The 14,887-nt window shown below is 43.2% G+C and overlaps 3 protein-coding genes and 1 long non-coding RNA gene across 4 annotated transcripts in view; 2 read left to right on the forward strand and 2 right to left on the reverse strand.

Annotated features, from left to right (window-relative positions):
• The window catches only part of lamb2 (laminin, beta 2 (laminin S)), a 167,494-nt gene extending 154,815 nt beyond the window's left edge, over window positions 1–12,679 (forward strand). Inside the window, exon 32 of the mRNA XM_074642480.1 lies at window positions 12,542–12,679. Within this exon, the coding sequence (XP_074498581.1) occupies window positions 12,542–12,664 (123 nt within the window). The 3' untranslated portion in view covers window positions 12,665–12,679. The remainder of the gene's footprint in view (window positions 1–12,541) is intronic.
• LOC141771945 (uncharacterized) overlaps window positions 1–14,887 on the reverse strand; it is a 251,071-nt gene that overhangs the window by 157,627 nt on the left and 78,557 nt on the right. The gene's annotated exons all lie outside the window — the stretch shown is intronic.
• Window positions 1–14,887, reverse strand: part of LOC141771947 (uncharacterized) — a 313,743-nt gene that overhangs the window by 53,478 nt on the left and 245,378 nt on the right. Inside the window, exon 2 of the long non-coding RNA XR_012594803.1 lies at window positions 10,625–10,760. This is a non-coding gene — a long non-coding RNA (uncharacterized LOC141771947). The remainder of the gene's footprint in view (window positions 1–10,624; window positions 10,761–14,887) is intronic.
• Window positions 1–14,887, forward strand: part of klhdc8b (kelch domain containing 8B) — a 211,998-nt gene that overhangs the window by 23,892 nt on the left and 173,219 nt on the right. The window lies entirely within an intron of this gene.

A 14,887-nucleotide genomic window follows, 5' to 3' on the forward strand; every position in this document is an offset into this window, starting at 1 on the left:
CGCGCCAACTTCAACACTGCACTCCTTTGTGTCCCCATCAATACACCACACACACACACACACACACACACACCAAGTGTGAGGTAGATCGGATGATATAGTATGAAGGACACACACACACACACACACACACACACACACACACACACATACAGACAGTGATTCCTTGCTTTATAGTTAGATTAAAATAGAGACATATTAGATGACATCATTTTTATTTAAATGTGGGATAATAACGTCTCTAAACTAAATCGGCAATTCTCTGAGGTGGAGAACATTGTGAAAGTCACTTTGACAAAATGACTTATTTCTCGTGACATAAACGCCATTAAGGACAATTGTGTGCAGTATTAGCTCTAGCTTTAGCTGTAGGAGGTATCAGTGGTACATCAGCACAACTGGACTCAGTTGGTCTCCTCAGACGGGGGCCTCTGGGTATTAATTAGAACATCAGTCAGATCAGAAAGGTCATGCCGTTAGTGCAGGTTAGTGTGAGACATCAGGGCTGGTGATGGTGATGGATGACACCAGTGGTGGAGATGCAGTACTGATAAGAAAACTGACAGTTTACACAGATAGGAGGCTGGATTAATTAGAGTGGAGTTAGGTGTAGGTCATAGAGTCGGTTGTACAGCTGATGACGGTCAGTCCCACCACGGATACACCTCGTTAAAAATGTCTGTTTGTAGAACTGTGAAACAGAAAGACAGGAACTATCACACTGCTGGATATAAAATATATATACACATTATTGTTTTTTTGTAAGAGAGACATTTAATTTGAGTGTAGTTTCTAGTCTTTGTAGCAGCTCTTATCATCAGTAGTTTAGAGGGAGGGAAAGCCGGACCAAGAGGATTAAAGGTCCAGAAGATTAAATGGTACAGATTGAAATGAAACAAGCAAACGTAATACCAACAGTCTTGTTTGTGCCCATGGGGTCACGACACTGGTCACGTGGTCGCTTATCTGTTTGTGGTGTACGTTACCAGCCTTCACCCCCGATGATGTCATCGAGGCTGTCTCCGTGGAGACGGGTAGTGGAGCGACTGATTGGACGGTTAACCTCAGGGGCATCTGTGCCGCCCGGGCCTGCTGTTCCTCTGAGTGGGACTGATGGGGAATGTGTGGCGGAGAGAAACACTTTCATTTAGTGAGCCCGGCCGACGGCGTGCGTTGGTTTAATTCCCATGCAAACACATTTTTCTTTGCTCTTACGTGCCTCATTGACTGTGACCGTCCTCTCCCTCTACTTTCTGTTTCTCACCACCGTCCTCCTCTTTTTCCTGCCTGTATTTTTATGCGGTCACATCTTTCAGTAGCTGTTCCTTTTGTCTTCTTTTGTTCCTTCCTCCTTTATCTTTTCTCTTTCATGCAAATTGCAACTACTTTGCATTTAGCGTTCAGCCTTTCATACCTCTCTCCCTCCCTCTTCCTCTTCTCTGTCTGCTTTGAACGTCGTCTCTGCTCTTGTTCTTGTTTGGTCCTAATATGACTCAGCTGTACGTGTGTGCATGTGTCTCCATACCAGGGATGCTCATTTTGAAAAATGTTCTTAACAGATAACCAACCCTCGTTAACCGATTATTAACCGTTAACTGAGAAGATTTGTGCCTCGCATGCAGCGGTGTACCAGCTGCAGGAGCACAACAGATATTGGTTGACGGGAGTCTCCAGTTCACCGTCCGGGAGCGTTAACTTAGCAGCTACGATGCTGTGTGTAGTGTCGCGGACATGCAGCCACTTTCCCAGTAAAAGTCTCCACCGCACATTTAGTTTAGTTTAGCAGGTTGTCAGCTGTGTGTCTGCCCGGTGGAACTTAAGCTAGTGTCCAATAAACAGTGTGTGTTTGTTCTACGTTAGCAGCTCTAGCATTGACGGAGGCTTCGTGCTCACCGTCGCATACGTAGTCTGCGTAACTTTAGCGAGTTTCCAACAGACCGTGTGTGTGGGTTTGGGCGGTGAGTGTGTTTTACCACTGTATGTGGGGTCGTTGGTGGCGTTCTAGCTGTGAACGTAGGTGTAGCAGTGTGTGTACAGTTTAGTTGTTGGTGAATAAATGCTACGAAAACTACAAATTCTCCGCTCCGCTCAAGTGAGTCAGAGACCGGAGCCGACTTCCTGTATCCTGCTACTCCGGCTCTGCCTCTCAAGTTGAGCTGTTAAGGTGGACCAGCTTTTTTTCCTTAAAGTGACGAGCCGCTCCTCTGAGCCGCTCAGCTTTTGAGTTAATTATTAACATTTCTTTTAACCGTTTTAACCGATAGCGTTAATCAGTTAAATGCTTAATGTCGGTTAACGCTTAAACGGTTAATTATGGACATCCCTAGTTGTAGCCATTTGCTGTTTCATGAACTGACTTTAGGTGTATATCCAATAAAGCTATTTATCATCACTTGTTCAGGAGATATCGCTTCATTCTGCTGATATGGATTTATTTAGAAGGCTACTGAGCAGTTTGTTGGCTTGTAGGGTTGTGCCGATCGACGATGTTCAGAGAGATGGCCAAGACCTGATGCCTTTGCCAATGATCGTTTTACCATTAATCTATTAAATTATTATTATTATAAAATTTATATTAAATTCAATTTGCCCCGTCATAGTTTCACGTTGGCCTCCCCCGCATATAAGACACTTTCGATACTGACACAGACACACACCGACCAACTGACGGACATTTAAGCAAAGACCTGTGCCTTTAATATAGGCTTTGTGTCAAACACTGTTAGGAAATATAGACCTATAGAAAATGAAAATAAATAAATAATAATAATAAATTAAAGGTGCGAGCAGCGATGAACGTGCCCTCGCACCTTCCCGCGCAACGGGGGTACTGGCGGGATGCCGATTGATGTGGCCTGGCACGATGACCCAGAACTGTGATGAGTCCAATGACGCCTGCCACAAGACTCTACGACAAATGAGTTATGAAAGGGGGCGTGGCTAACGTCTTGGGGCGGGGCTATGAGTCTATTTTTGCATGTAAATGTCCTCAGGACTGGACCCTCATCATGCCTGAGAAATGTGGGGCAGATCGGACTATGTACAGTGGAGTTACAACAACTTCCTGTTTCATGGCGAATTGGTCAAAATGGCCGCCACGCCACGGTCAGTGAAAACTCACCATTTTAATAACTTTTCATCCTGAAGGTCTTAAGATGGTCCTGACCAAATTTCAAGTCGATCTGATTAAATCTGTAGGAGGAGTTTGTTAAAGTACGCGGCCTATAAAATGCTAAAAATGGGCAGAAATTGCACATTAAATTAAAAATGGCAGACTCCCTGTTGCGTTTTGGGCATATCCCCAAAAGGCTTTTTTGTGCGTCTCCACATGTTACATCTGTCTGCCAAATTTCATAGTTGTAGGTGAAACCGGAGCAAGGGGCTACATTTTTCCAACTTGCTGGGGGCGCTAGCGAGCCATTTTACAACACCCAAGCCCGAGACCCTTAAAATATAATTTTTTTCACCGCGTCTGATAAGTGTGCCAAGTTTGGCAACTTTTGGAGCATGGCAAAGGCCTCAAAAAAGCGATTCCTTTGGGAGAAAAAGAAGAAACACTACAGTTTCGATAGGGCTTTCGCTGGCCCGATGTTGTCGGTGCTCGGGCCCTAATAATTTCTTCGGTGGAGTGTGCAGCATGAATGAGGATTGATGTTCCAACACCAGACTTGTATCCAGCTTGTTATGCCGTGTTCTGTTATCGCTCAGACTCAGGAGAACCTCAGTTCTGTGCCACTCCACAATATAGCTTCAGCAAAGCAGTTATTGCCGATGTGTGTGAGCCGGATCAGAATGGAGGTATTATTGCGTTAGAGCACTATTGGAATACTGTACACTGGAATGGATTGTGTTTTCTCAGAGCAATGAAAATAGCTGGAATGACAATCCTAAAAAACGCAGCCCTCTATCAACCCGCCCCGGTGGTGTTTTAGGGATGATTCAGCGTGAAACGCTGGGATCCAATTTAACACTTCAGAGGGTATTAACGGATCAACACAAATGTTTTTAACTCAACCCCACAGGAAATAATCTCTAAGTTTTCTAGAGGCTTGTAATGCAGTTTGCATGTCTGTATAGTTTCCATGTAAAGCTGACAGCTGGCTCTGCACTCGGCTCAACATTTATCTTCTTGTACATGGCAGGACGTTGTCCTGGGATGACAGCTGCACACACCCAGCTGTACTACCTGGTTCAGCACGCTGTAGCAGATGGACATGAGCTACATCATACCTTTAGTTCTTAGACAGGGACAAGAAAATGTCTATGTGAGTAGAATACAGCTGAGCAGAATTAGACATCATAATCCTGTTGATGAAAATGACTGTCAAGCTTGTCATCGCTTCAGGCATTCTGGGTAATTATGATAATTAGACTCATTTTGTGACACATAGGATTTGGTTGCTGCAAAAATACAGCGTTTGTGTTTGTCACAAGGCAATAAAACCAGCATACTTGCTGTTGATGAATACATGTATACCTACATTGCCTTGAAGTGGTGACAAGACATGGACTTAGAGGACATCACACATGCTGTTGTAGTAGTGAAACTATAATATAACATTACATTGCAGACAAAGAACTCTCCCTCCTTCCTTATATAATCATCCAGCCAGAAGAACTGATCAGAAATGAAGGACAAAATCCTCATAAGCAATAAACATTGTTGACCATTGTTTTGGAAAAATAAAAAAAATGTAGGCTAAATAAATCATACAAAATAAAGATCTGACCTCCTTAATCCAGGGATGTCCACACCCTAGTGAAATCCTCCCTATGAAGAAATCATCTGCAGGAGATACATGTCATTTCTTAAAGGTGCCATATTTTAAAAAGTGACATTTTCATTGCTTTTTATTATAAAACAGGTTTAAGTGCTATATAAATACTGTTAAACTATCAAAACGCTTAAAATACGGAGAAATACAGACAGCCCGTATTCAGAAATTGTGTGTTTGAAACAAGCCATCAGGATTTCTGTCCATTTGTGATGTCACAAATTTACAATTTTTAGACCATTACATGGTTTTAAACGTAAACATTCTAAATGTGTCCCAATTGTTGCCTAGCAACGCAATTCCGTTGCAATTCTGTTGAAATGCACTAAAACGGAGCGTTTCAGACAGAGGGTAAATACAGGCATATTCTGACAGACAGTATGAGGAAAAAAAAGTTTTTTTTTTAACATCACAGCATTTAAACATGTTCTAGTAGAAACATAAAATACAAGTAAGAACATGAAAATGAGCATGATATGGGACCTTTAATGTCTGTGCACACACAATTTCATAACTGATGCAAACAAAGGAATGAACAAGGGCTGATAGATCAATAAAATGTGCCCGAGTTATAAGACACACTGCTGGTCATCGTTGTCGGTGTGTGTTTAGACACAGAGCTGTGAGTGTTAGGAACGTCGGTGGTTGGTCCAGACTGAAATATCTCTCTGGTGGATCGTCTTGTCAGTCATAGTGTCCAGATGATGGAGCCTCATGACGTTAACCTTCTAAATTGTCCAACACTTTGCTTGATGACTAAATACTAAATACAGAACTAATGACATTCCCTTCAGCCTCTGATGTACTTTGTGTTTTGTGCTAATTAGGAAATGTTCGCGTGCTAACATGCTAAACTAAGATGGTCAACAACACACCTGCATAACATCAGCATGTTAGCAGTCTCTGTGAGCATGCTAGCATGCTGGCACAGTACAGCCCAAGCCCCCCAGGAAGTGCGTCGGTCGTCGATACCGACTTTCGTAGTGGCCAAACGGCGGTACTACAACGTCCGTGTCAGTCACGTGATGCATTGGGCCCAAAAATACTTTTTCCCATAGACCTACATTGGGAAAGAGACGTCTATAACTCAGAGGATAATTTTTTTGAGGTGAATCAACTCCCCAGTACGAACACTCTAATAGTCCTTATTAAAAAAATTAAGAGTTTAAAGTTGTAAACGCACTAATAGCTGAATCCAGAGTTATTTCCTTTCCTCCGTTCATGTGAGTGAGACCCAGACCGAGGCTGGAGCGCAAGCCGTGGCGACGGCGTGACGTTGGGACCCCGGGACCGAGTCATGTGACCAAGCGGAATTTACTCCATCAATCATCTCGGACGCTACTCCGCCAAGATCCGGGTACTCTTCCAGGGGGAAGTCGAGCCATTTAGGCTTCATGCGCCAATGAGCAACTCTCATAGGAATGACCGGGGCCCCGCCTCCAACGCTGTGTCCAGTTCTTTTAATACACCCATGGTACAGCCTCACAGAGCTGCTCGGAGCTGAACACTCTCAGTCTTGTTAACGTCTGTGTTTGTTCACCGCTGGTGAAGAGGTCTCATTATTCAGGGAGCTCAGATCGGCTACCAGTGAAACTAGCTCCTGCTTTGTTGGTGTGGTTTCTGTGGTTGCCATGGTCACAAGGCGAGTTGGAAAAAGCTCCTTCATCAAGCAGACGGCAGCAGCGGCCCTCCTCACAGCATGGCTGGAGTCGCTTCACATTGTTAGTGTGGTGAGGACAAATTTAGCAGCTTGTTCACACGAGGCTTCAACAGACATAATAGTTAAACTAAGCAAGTGAAGTCATTAGCATAAAATACATGGTTTCTCTGATCCCACAGGAGGGTTTCTCTGAGGACCTGGATATACCTGATGTGAACAATACCTGTTCTGTGTTCCAACACAGACACAAACACACATTCATAGACTCAGACTGAGCCTCTGTGGTAATGCTCAGACATGGCTGGACGTGTGTGAGCCAATGTGATATCTTCGTTCTCTCTCATCATCTCATTGGGTCAAACGTCCTGCTGCATCATGGGAAGCCTGGTTCTATTCAGCCTGCTTGGTTTTTCATGTGAAAGGCTGGAATTTAAATCTGTAATGAAGCCCATATTTTACCCCTATGTTCACTGACCCCGAATATTTTGGACTAAAGAGCACTGTGAATACAAGATCTCATTAGCTTACATAAGCACACGTCATATTTAGTTTTACAGGAAGAACATCCAGGATGTTGATATATAATATGAAGAAAATGACTTTTTGTAAAATCTTTGCACATGTTGTTAAATAGGTGCACAATATGACCAGGGAGGTGATCTAAAAGGGTTAAAAAGAGATCCAGAATTTCAGCTTCATTACATTCTTAAATACTCTCCTTCCAAAAACAAATTAGGCAACCAGCTGACCTTTTGCTAACACTGATTATCCAATCATGAGATAGATCAGCTGTAACCAGGCAGGCCAGTGAGCATGAGCGATCCTCACTAGTCTGTATAAAGAGTGTGGAGGGTGCTGTTGTGTTTGAACCTTTTACAAAACCAGAAACAAAAGAGCCAAATTGTAAACAGCTGATTAAACGGTCTGTTTATCTGCAAATTTTGTCCTTGGGCCTTCGCCCCAAACACAGGCACACGCACGTACACACACACACACACACACACACACACACACACGTACACACACGTACACACACACACACACACACACACACACACACACACACACACACACACACACACACACACACACACACACACACACACACACACACATACCCACACAACTACTCCAGACAATTGCTATGCCACCATGGAGAGGCTCAGTATGCAGCTCCCATCCAGCTAACCAGCCTGTGATCAGTACCAAGGACAGCAACTGGAGCGCTAACTGAACATCCTGCCCTGGACTCAGCGGCTCCATGTTCTCACAGACACAGATTACTAAGGGTGCGTGCTCATTTAGAAAAATGTCTTAACCGATGACCGACCCTCGTTAACGCCAAGTTCACCCGCCCGGGAATGTTAACTTAGCAGCTACGATGCTGCGTGTAGTGTCGCGGACATTTCCCAATAAAAGTCTCCAGCGCACATTCAGTTTAGTTTAGCAGGTTGTCAGCTGTGTGTCTGCCCGGTGTAACTTTAGCGAGTGTCCAACAAACTGTGTGTGTACTTGTGCTACGTTAGCAGCTGTAGCATTGCCGGAGGCTTCGTGCTCGCCGCCGCACACGTAGTCTGTGTAACTTTAGCGTGTGTCCAACAGACCATGTGTGTGTGTTGGCGGTGAGTGTGAGGTTGTTGGTGGCGTTCTAGCTGTGAACGTAGGTGTAGCAGTGTGTGTTCAGTTTATTTATTTGAAATGAGGAGTTTTCTATACGATACCTCCTCCATCCATTTCACTACAACAACAGTAATAAGGTGGCAGCTGGCTGGAGGGAGATCACCAGAGAGCTGAACGTTTCCTACTGCTGTTGGCTATATTCAGTCATTTCCAGTAAATATCACAATATTAGACGTGTTTTCTGTTTAAAAAAGGACGATAAGTGGTCACAGCTGCGTGGTTTGTTTATGTGACGTAACAGAAGTGTATATACCGGATTCAGTGTGGACACGGTGTAGGAAGGTGATTTTTGGGCCCCTGACAGCCCCAGTGTGCCGCACTGGTTGCACCGTCGATATTTACTCTCTGTCCAGGGACAGGGACTCCTCCTCAGTTGCTCCTCCTGAGCTTTCTTTTCTTGGGGAGTTTTTCTTATCTGAATTGACGGTCTTAAGCCTCAGACACACCAGGAACGTCAGGAGCGCTTGGCGTGGCGGCTGCGTGGCGTGGTGGCTTCGTGATACACGTGTCGGGCGTTCACACCAGCTGCAATTCATTTGCGTGTCTGCTGCGTTTCTGCTGTCAGCCCTCTCTTCTACATAGAGTTTGCCTTTTAATGGCCATTTCATTTCATTATAAATATCATTTATATTTATTTTAGACAGAGAAAGGGTTAAGAAACTAATTTGTAAATAATACTAATAATCCACAAATAAATATATTACTATATTACGTACTATATTTGTTCATGAAGCTCTCCAAGTCACTGCATGTTCTAGAACACTGTCCGGCACATATTTCAGAATAAAAGCCTTGTGTTAACAAATGAAGGAATTCTGTCCACAGAAAAAAATGCTTGAGGGCTTTTATTTTTAAATGAAAGCAGGAAGTGTTGATTTAAAAATAAGTCTTTACTTTTTTTTCATCTCCGTAACATATTCTACAGATCAACATTGAAACTATAGTAATCTTGTTGGTATGATGTTAATATACAGTCAATAGATCACCTTCACTGTCTATTGCTGCTGTGAGATGCGCGCGGCACGCGTCAAAAATAGGCGAGACCTCTATTCTCTAGAAGAGACGCAGCTGAGACGCGCGTCTCACGTGGGCAGTGTAGCTGCTCTAACCTGTTAACACGACGCCGAAATAAAAAACAACAGGTAATGCAGCCACATAAAATTGACTTGACTTGACCAATGTCGACTACTACAGTAGTAGAGTTACGTTACTATGGCTAACTACCCTGAACATACCAGAATAAAACTGCTGCTGTATTTCTATGTCTTGCCCTATTGAGACGTGTAGCTTAGTCCCATTCTCACTGATAGTATGTCTGTGGCCATCAGGTTCATATTTATGACTCTTTTACAGAGACCTTTTCAGCCAACACATGAATGCTAACGTTAATTAGCTAATGTCAGCTGGCTACAGCTGATGAAATCTGCAGTTGTCATTTCAGCTGACAAAATTGATGGTTGCCAGCTGGAAATGAGAAGCTGCTTTTGTCTGAAATCAGGGGTTCACTGTTTCAAAAATGATCAAGGATTTCAAGTTGCTAATCAGTCACTGTGAGCTGCATGTGTGTCATGCTAGAGTGGGAAACTCACCAGGCATCAAACAGTCAGGAAGTCTGGGTTTAAAACAGCAGAGTACTACAGTGCATCTACAGCGTTAAAAACTGTTAGACTGATGAACATATTCTGATTAGGGTGTCAATTTAAAGTGGCATTCCACTGCCCTCTCCTCGGTCCAACTGTCACATATCTTTAGTTCAGCATCACAGATAAGTGTTCACATTACACGACTATTAACCGTTAACTGACAAGATTTGTGCCTCGCATGCAGCGGTGTACCAGCAACGAATATCTGTTGTGCTCCTGCACACGTAGTCTGCGTAACTTTAGCGAGTTTTTTTGTGAAATATAGCGACTTCAGGACTCCTGATTGATAGTGGGTTGTGTAGCGCGACAGACCTGAGATCTGATCACTTTGAAAGTCTTGTAGTGTGAAGTCGGCTTTTAGTCTGCAGTTAAACTTCTGTTTGCATTCCATGCTGTGATGTACTTGGTGAGAGATTATGAAAGTTGTTTCATATAAACCTTTGATCTGCTTATTTATTCTTGTAAATGAAATTGGCCATTGAATGTGTAATAGCGATCGGGGAAATAGTGAAGCTGCTGCAGCAGTCTGTGATTCAGTAGATATACAGTATATAGTACTGGGACATCTGGTAACCGACTACATCAGAGTACAGTTTTGTTTCAGGAGATTCCTGAATTCCCCCAAATGTTCTTCCTCAGCCTCTAAAACAGCCAACATGACGCCGTTCTTGAGCTCTTCCTCCTCCTTTCATAATAAGAATATATTAAAGGGACTGTTTGTAACTTCTTACACATATAAATCATTGCGGGTCGGTGTCCCATGCGCGCTCCCGTGTGGCTACGCTGTTCAGACTCAGACTCCAACACAAACTACACGGAAGCACCAAAACCTCTTGGTTGTATCTAGTGAAGCCCGTCTGTTAAACAGTGTTGGCCACAGTCGGAGGACGCGGGGGAGACTGTAGCTTTGGTCTCCAGGGCCGGAGTCTCTGCTGTACTCTGCTCCTCTGCCTGCTTGCCTTCACTCACACACCGCGCTCGTTCTCGCTATTTCGCTCCACTCTCAAGTGCATGCGTGCACACTACACACTGCAGAAGAGTTAGTTTAGCTCTGAGAATATCTAGTGAATGTACAGTGGACATTTGTGCAGAAATAACTGCTGCAGCTCCTCCAGACCAACAGAGGTTTCCCGTGTCTTGTGAAGTGACGGGGCTCCGCAGAGAGAAACGTTATCGTCTCCGACCAAAACTCCGGTGACTCCCCTGTTCCCTCCGGCTGCGGTCGGGAGGCTGAGGCAGGAAAAGCCAACACTAGGATCAGCATTGATTCATGGAGAGACCTTCGTCTGGTCAGCTAACATTACTGCCAAGCAGCTGAAATATAGAGTGATATTGTGCTTTTAGCTGATGTGTGTCGCCTCACTGTTTTGAGCGATGCTCGTTCATGTCTATGTAGAGCGAGCACAAGCGCCAGCAACAGGACGCTGACTTTGGTTGACTTAACGGCCACAGGTGTCGCTGTTAACAAGCATTTCTGATTCTTACAAACAGTCCCTTTAACAGATATATCAGTTATATCATGAGTCGCCCTGCTAGATCACCAGGTAGAGCAACGTGTACCATTAAGGCTGAGTCCTTACCACAGCGGCCCGGGTCGAGTCCAGCCCAGGGCCCTTTGCTGCATGTCACCCCCCCCCTTCTCTGTCTGCCTGTCTCTCTCACTATCAAATAAAGCAGAAATGCCCAAAAAATCACCCTAAAAAAAAGAACTAAGGTGACAGTACAAGAGCAGAGAAATAGAGAGAGGAGGAAATCTCAAGGGAGTAATGAACCCAGGGAGGAGGATGTGGAACACAATGCACGTCACATTTAAATTATGAATGACAAGCAGGCAGCATCAAACTTTCAGACTGAATGTGGGATGCAGCAGGCAGCAGGGATGGAGGAGGAGGAGAGGGAGGGCACGGTGGAAAGCTGTCTTGTACTATTCTGGGTGCGGGGCGGACTTGGATTTCAGCGTATTGTTTGTCGTATTAGAAAACAGCCTTCACCATGAAATAACAGAGAGGAAATTATAAAGCCTTTTGAGTATTCACAGCAGAGCATCCGCTGTGGTTACTCGCCTGTCTCCACACACTTCACAGTTTGTGCATGGAGAGGCTCTCCAGCTCCGAGCTGTGGGAAGTGACACATAAACATACTTGACCTTTTTGTTGCACAAGATGTCTCGAGAGTTTGGCACACGTCCTGTTCAGAGAGGAGATCTGCTGCCGTGAATCAGCTGACCACACTTTGTGTCTGAACTCTGCACGTGTCTTAACATATTTCAGGTATTATTATAACTAATGCTTCTCTGTTAACCACATCTCACCAAGTGCAGCTGCAGAGCATATAGGCACACTAGTGAGATTAACATTGGGTGAATATATATATATAAACTGGGGGGAAAAAGTTCGGAAACTTGTGTTTGGTGGATTATTTCTCTGTTGTTCCAATGCTAATTGGCATTGTATTTTACATCGTTGGAAAGCCTGTTTATTTACCTTCACAATGATGTCCAACTTGTAAGGATCATGCATTTGTGGGATGAGCAGCACAGCTGATTATGTGGGTGTATGTTATTATTGTTAACTGTAACTCATTTTTGGCTGGACTGCAGAGGGTCAGCCCTGCAAACACAAAAGTCTGTCACTGAGTGACTGACTGAATGATGAAGTTACAGGATTGGTCGGCCGACTGTTGGAGTTTCCTCATTGGTCTTTGCTCTTTCAAAATGAAAAGGCGGAGAACAGTTCTGTGTTTACATTTTCTGGGGATCGTGTCAGTGGTTCAATGTATCATTACATAGTGCTGTTGTTGTGCATGTGCTATTTTTTAAGTCACGTTATGTTGTGCTTCGTATTGTGTTACCGTGTATTCACACCAAGCGCGAAGCAAATTTTCGCCTCGCTTTCCTCCAGAAATAACCACTGTTGCTGCTTTGAACATGTTGTGGAAGTCCCAGATAAACTGTAGATATCTGTATCTAGCAGGTCACACATCGCTACTGCGGTATGAACCCAAAATAAACAGACTGTGCTGTGATTTAATTGCAATAAACGGATCAAAATGATGCCGAAGTAACCACATTATGATGTTGATTTGTGTAAAAACTGAATTCATGCTTTGTGAAGTCTGTCCACAAGATGACAAGCAAACAACTTTTAAAATGCTTGTTTTCTGAATGGAGTTCAGATCGATCACTCCCAGGCTATGCTAACACTGTAGCTGCTCGACACTATCACACACCTTTCACATCTAGGAATAAATACAGCAGCAACAACGTCAGTGATGACATAAACTTTTGCGAAGTATGTATATATTGTTACACACCACTTATACTGTATGTTGAATGCTTTTGATATACATGCTTTAATAAAAAACTGAAATACTTTTGACCTTGTATAAAATGTATAATATACTGACTAGTAAATGTTACTATTTACTATTACTGAATGTCATTTGCTTCATTATAAGTTGTCTTTCAATCAGACATTAAGATATAAGTGGAAAAAACTGTTCATAAAATATTATAGACATGACCACTGACTATTTGTGTAACAATTTAGCCACAAATTCACATCCTGACCAGATACAGTCCAGACATATACTCGGTTTTGACCGAGTCTTGTTGTATTACAGGCCACTAATCATCCAATCAGCTGTGAGACCTTGTTGGGTTTCTCATACCTAAGTCCTGTATACTAATATTATAAAACAACAGTGCTGTTTGGATAGCTACTGTATGTAGTTCCTGTCAGAAGTTCTCTCCTTTGTGATCACAGTGAGGATTTCAAACAGCCACATGTTTGACCGTCTTCCTTTAGTCTGGCCTATTGTCGTAAAGGCCGTCAGCTGAGAGCCTGCTTCTCTTCTCCGATGTTATATTTAGTCACAGAAAAGGTCGTGAGCACTTCTTTAAATAGCTAAACTGTGTTCTGTCTGAAGATGCTGCTACAATACGCCGCCTTTCCAGGGTATTTACGTTGTGTTCGCCAAATGTGCTGGTGGTTGTAAAAAAAAAGGGGAACACTGACCAGCCTGGAGGCCGGCGGAGGAGGAGGATTAGAGTCTGAAGATCCAGATGAGAGGAGATGTTCCCTCGCTGTGACCATGGGACTGTAGAGGACTTTAAGGCCATTAATGAAAGAGCCCCGAGAGCTCATCATCAGTGAGGGACTGACTACTCTTCTATTCATTGCTTACATTCTGAAGAGTACATGCACATACACATGTAATAGACTGTTGCTGAAAGCTATACACACTTCTTCAGTCAGATGTGGTCAAACAAAAGGCTAGAGCAGGGCTCAGCAACCTTCACTGTCAAAAGAGCTATTGTAGGCAAAAAAGATAAATAGTAATCTGTCTTTAGCCGCAAAACATTTGATCATTGTGATGAAGGTGACACAGTTTATAGTCTGAGTATATAATATATAAGTCTAATGCAGTGAGGGCCAAAGAGACAATGTATTACGGAGTATTAGGGCCACATTGAGGGAAAAAACATCTGAGATTTCAAGAATAAAGTCATACTTTACGAGAAAAAAAGTCATATTACGACAATAAAGTCATAACTTAACGAGAAAAAATGTTGGAATATTACGAGAAAAAAAGTCAGAAGTTTACAAGAAAAAAAGAAAATAACACCTCAAATTACTATTTTATAATATTATGACTTTTTTCTCGTAATATTATAACTTTATTCTCAAAATCTCAGATTCATTTTTTTCCCCTCAATGTGGCCCTAATACTCCGTCGTACCATCGTACCATAGACCTATAACAATGATAAATAAAAATGAAAATGTAAACAAAAAAAAAGTTATTCATTTCCACTAATTTTATTAAAAATCCACAGGGAGCCACTGGAGAGGGGCTCCAGAGCTGCAGGTTGCTGACCCCTGGGCTAGACCTAGAAATGAAAAGTCTGTGAGCTCCCCACATCCAACTAAGTCGTGATGTCTCTGTGAGCTCTGACGGTAGAGTTGGGGAGGTGGGAGCGGCCGCTGATCTTGAGGTGTTCTTCCTCATTCTCTATTCTTTAAATTATGTCCTCAATAGAAACACGGGACTCCTCCGGATGATGTCATGTTTATGTGACGGTCACCAGTTTGAATTATTTCAACTTCATCTCTAAGAAATCATGTTTTG

The sequence above is a fragment of the Sebastes fasciatus genome, chromosome 8 (genome assembly GCF_043250625.1).
Source record: "Sebastes fasciatus isolate fSebFas1 chromosome 8, fSebFas1.pri, whole genome shotgun sequence".
Lineage (NCBI taxonomy): Eukaryota > Metazoa > Chordata > Actinopteri > Perciformes > Sebastidae > Sebastes > Sebastes fasciatus.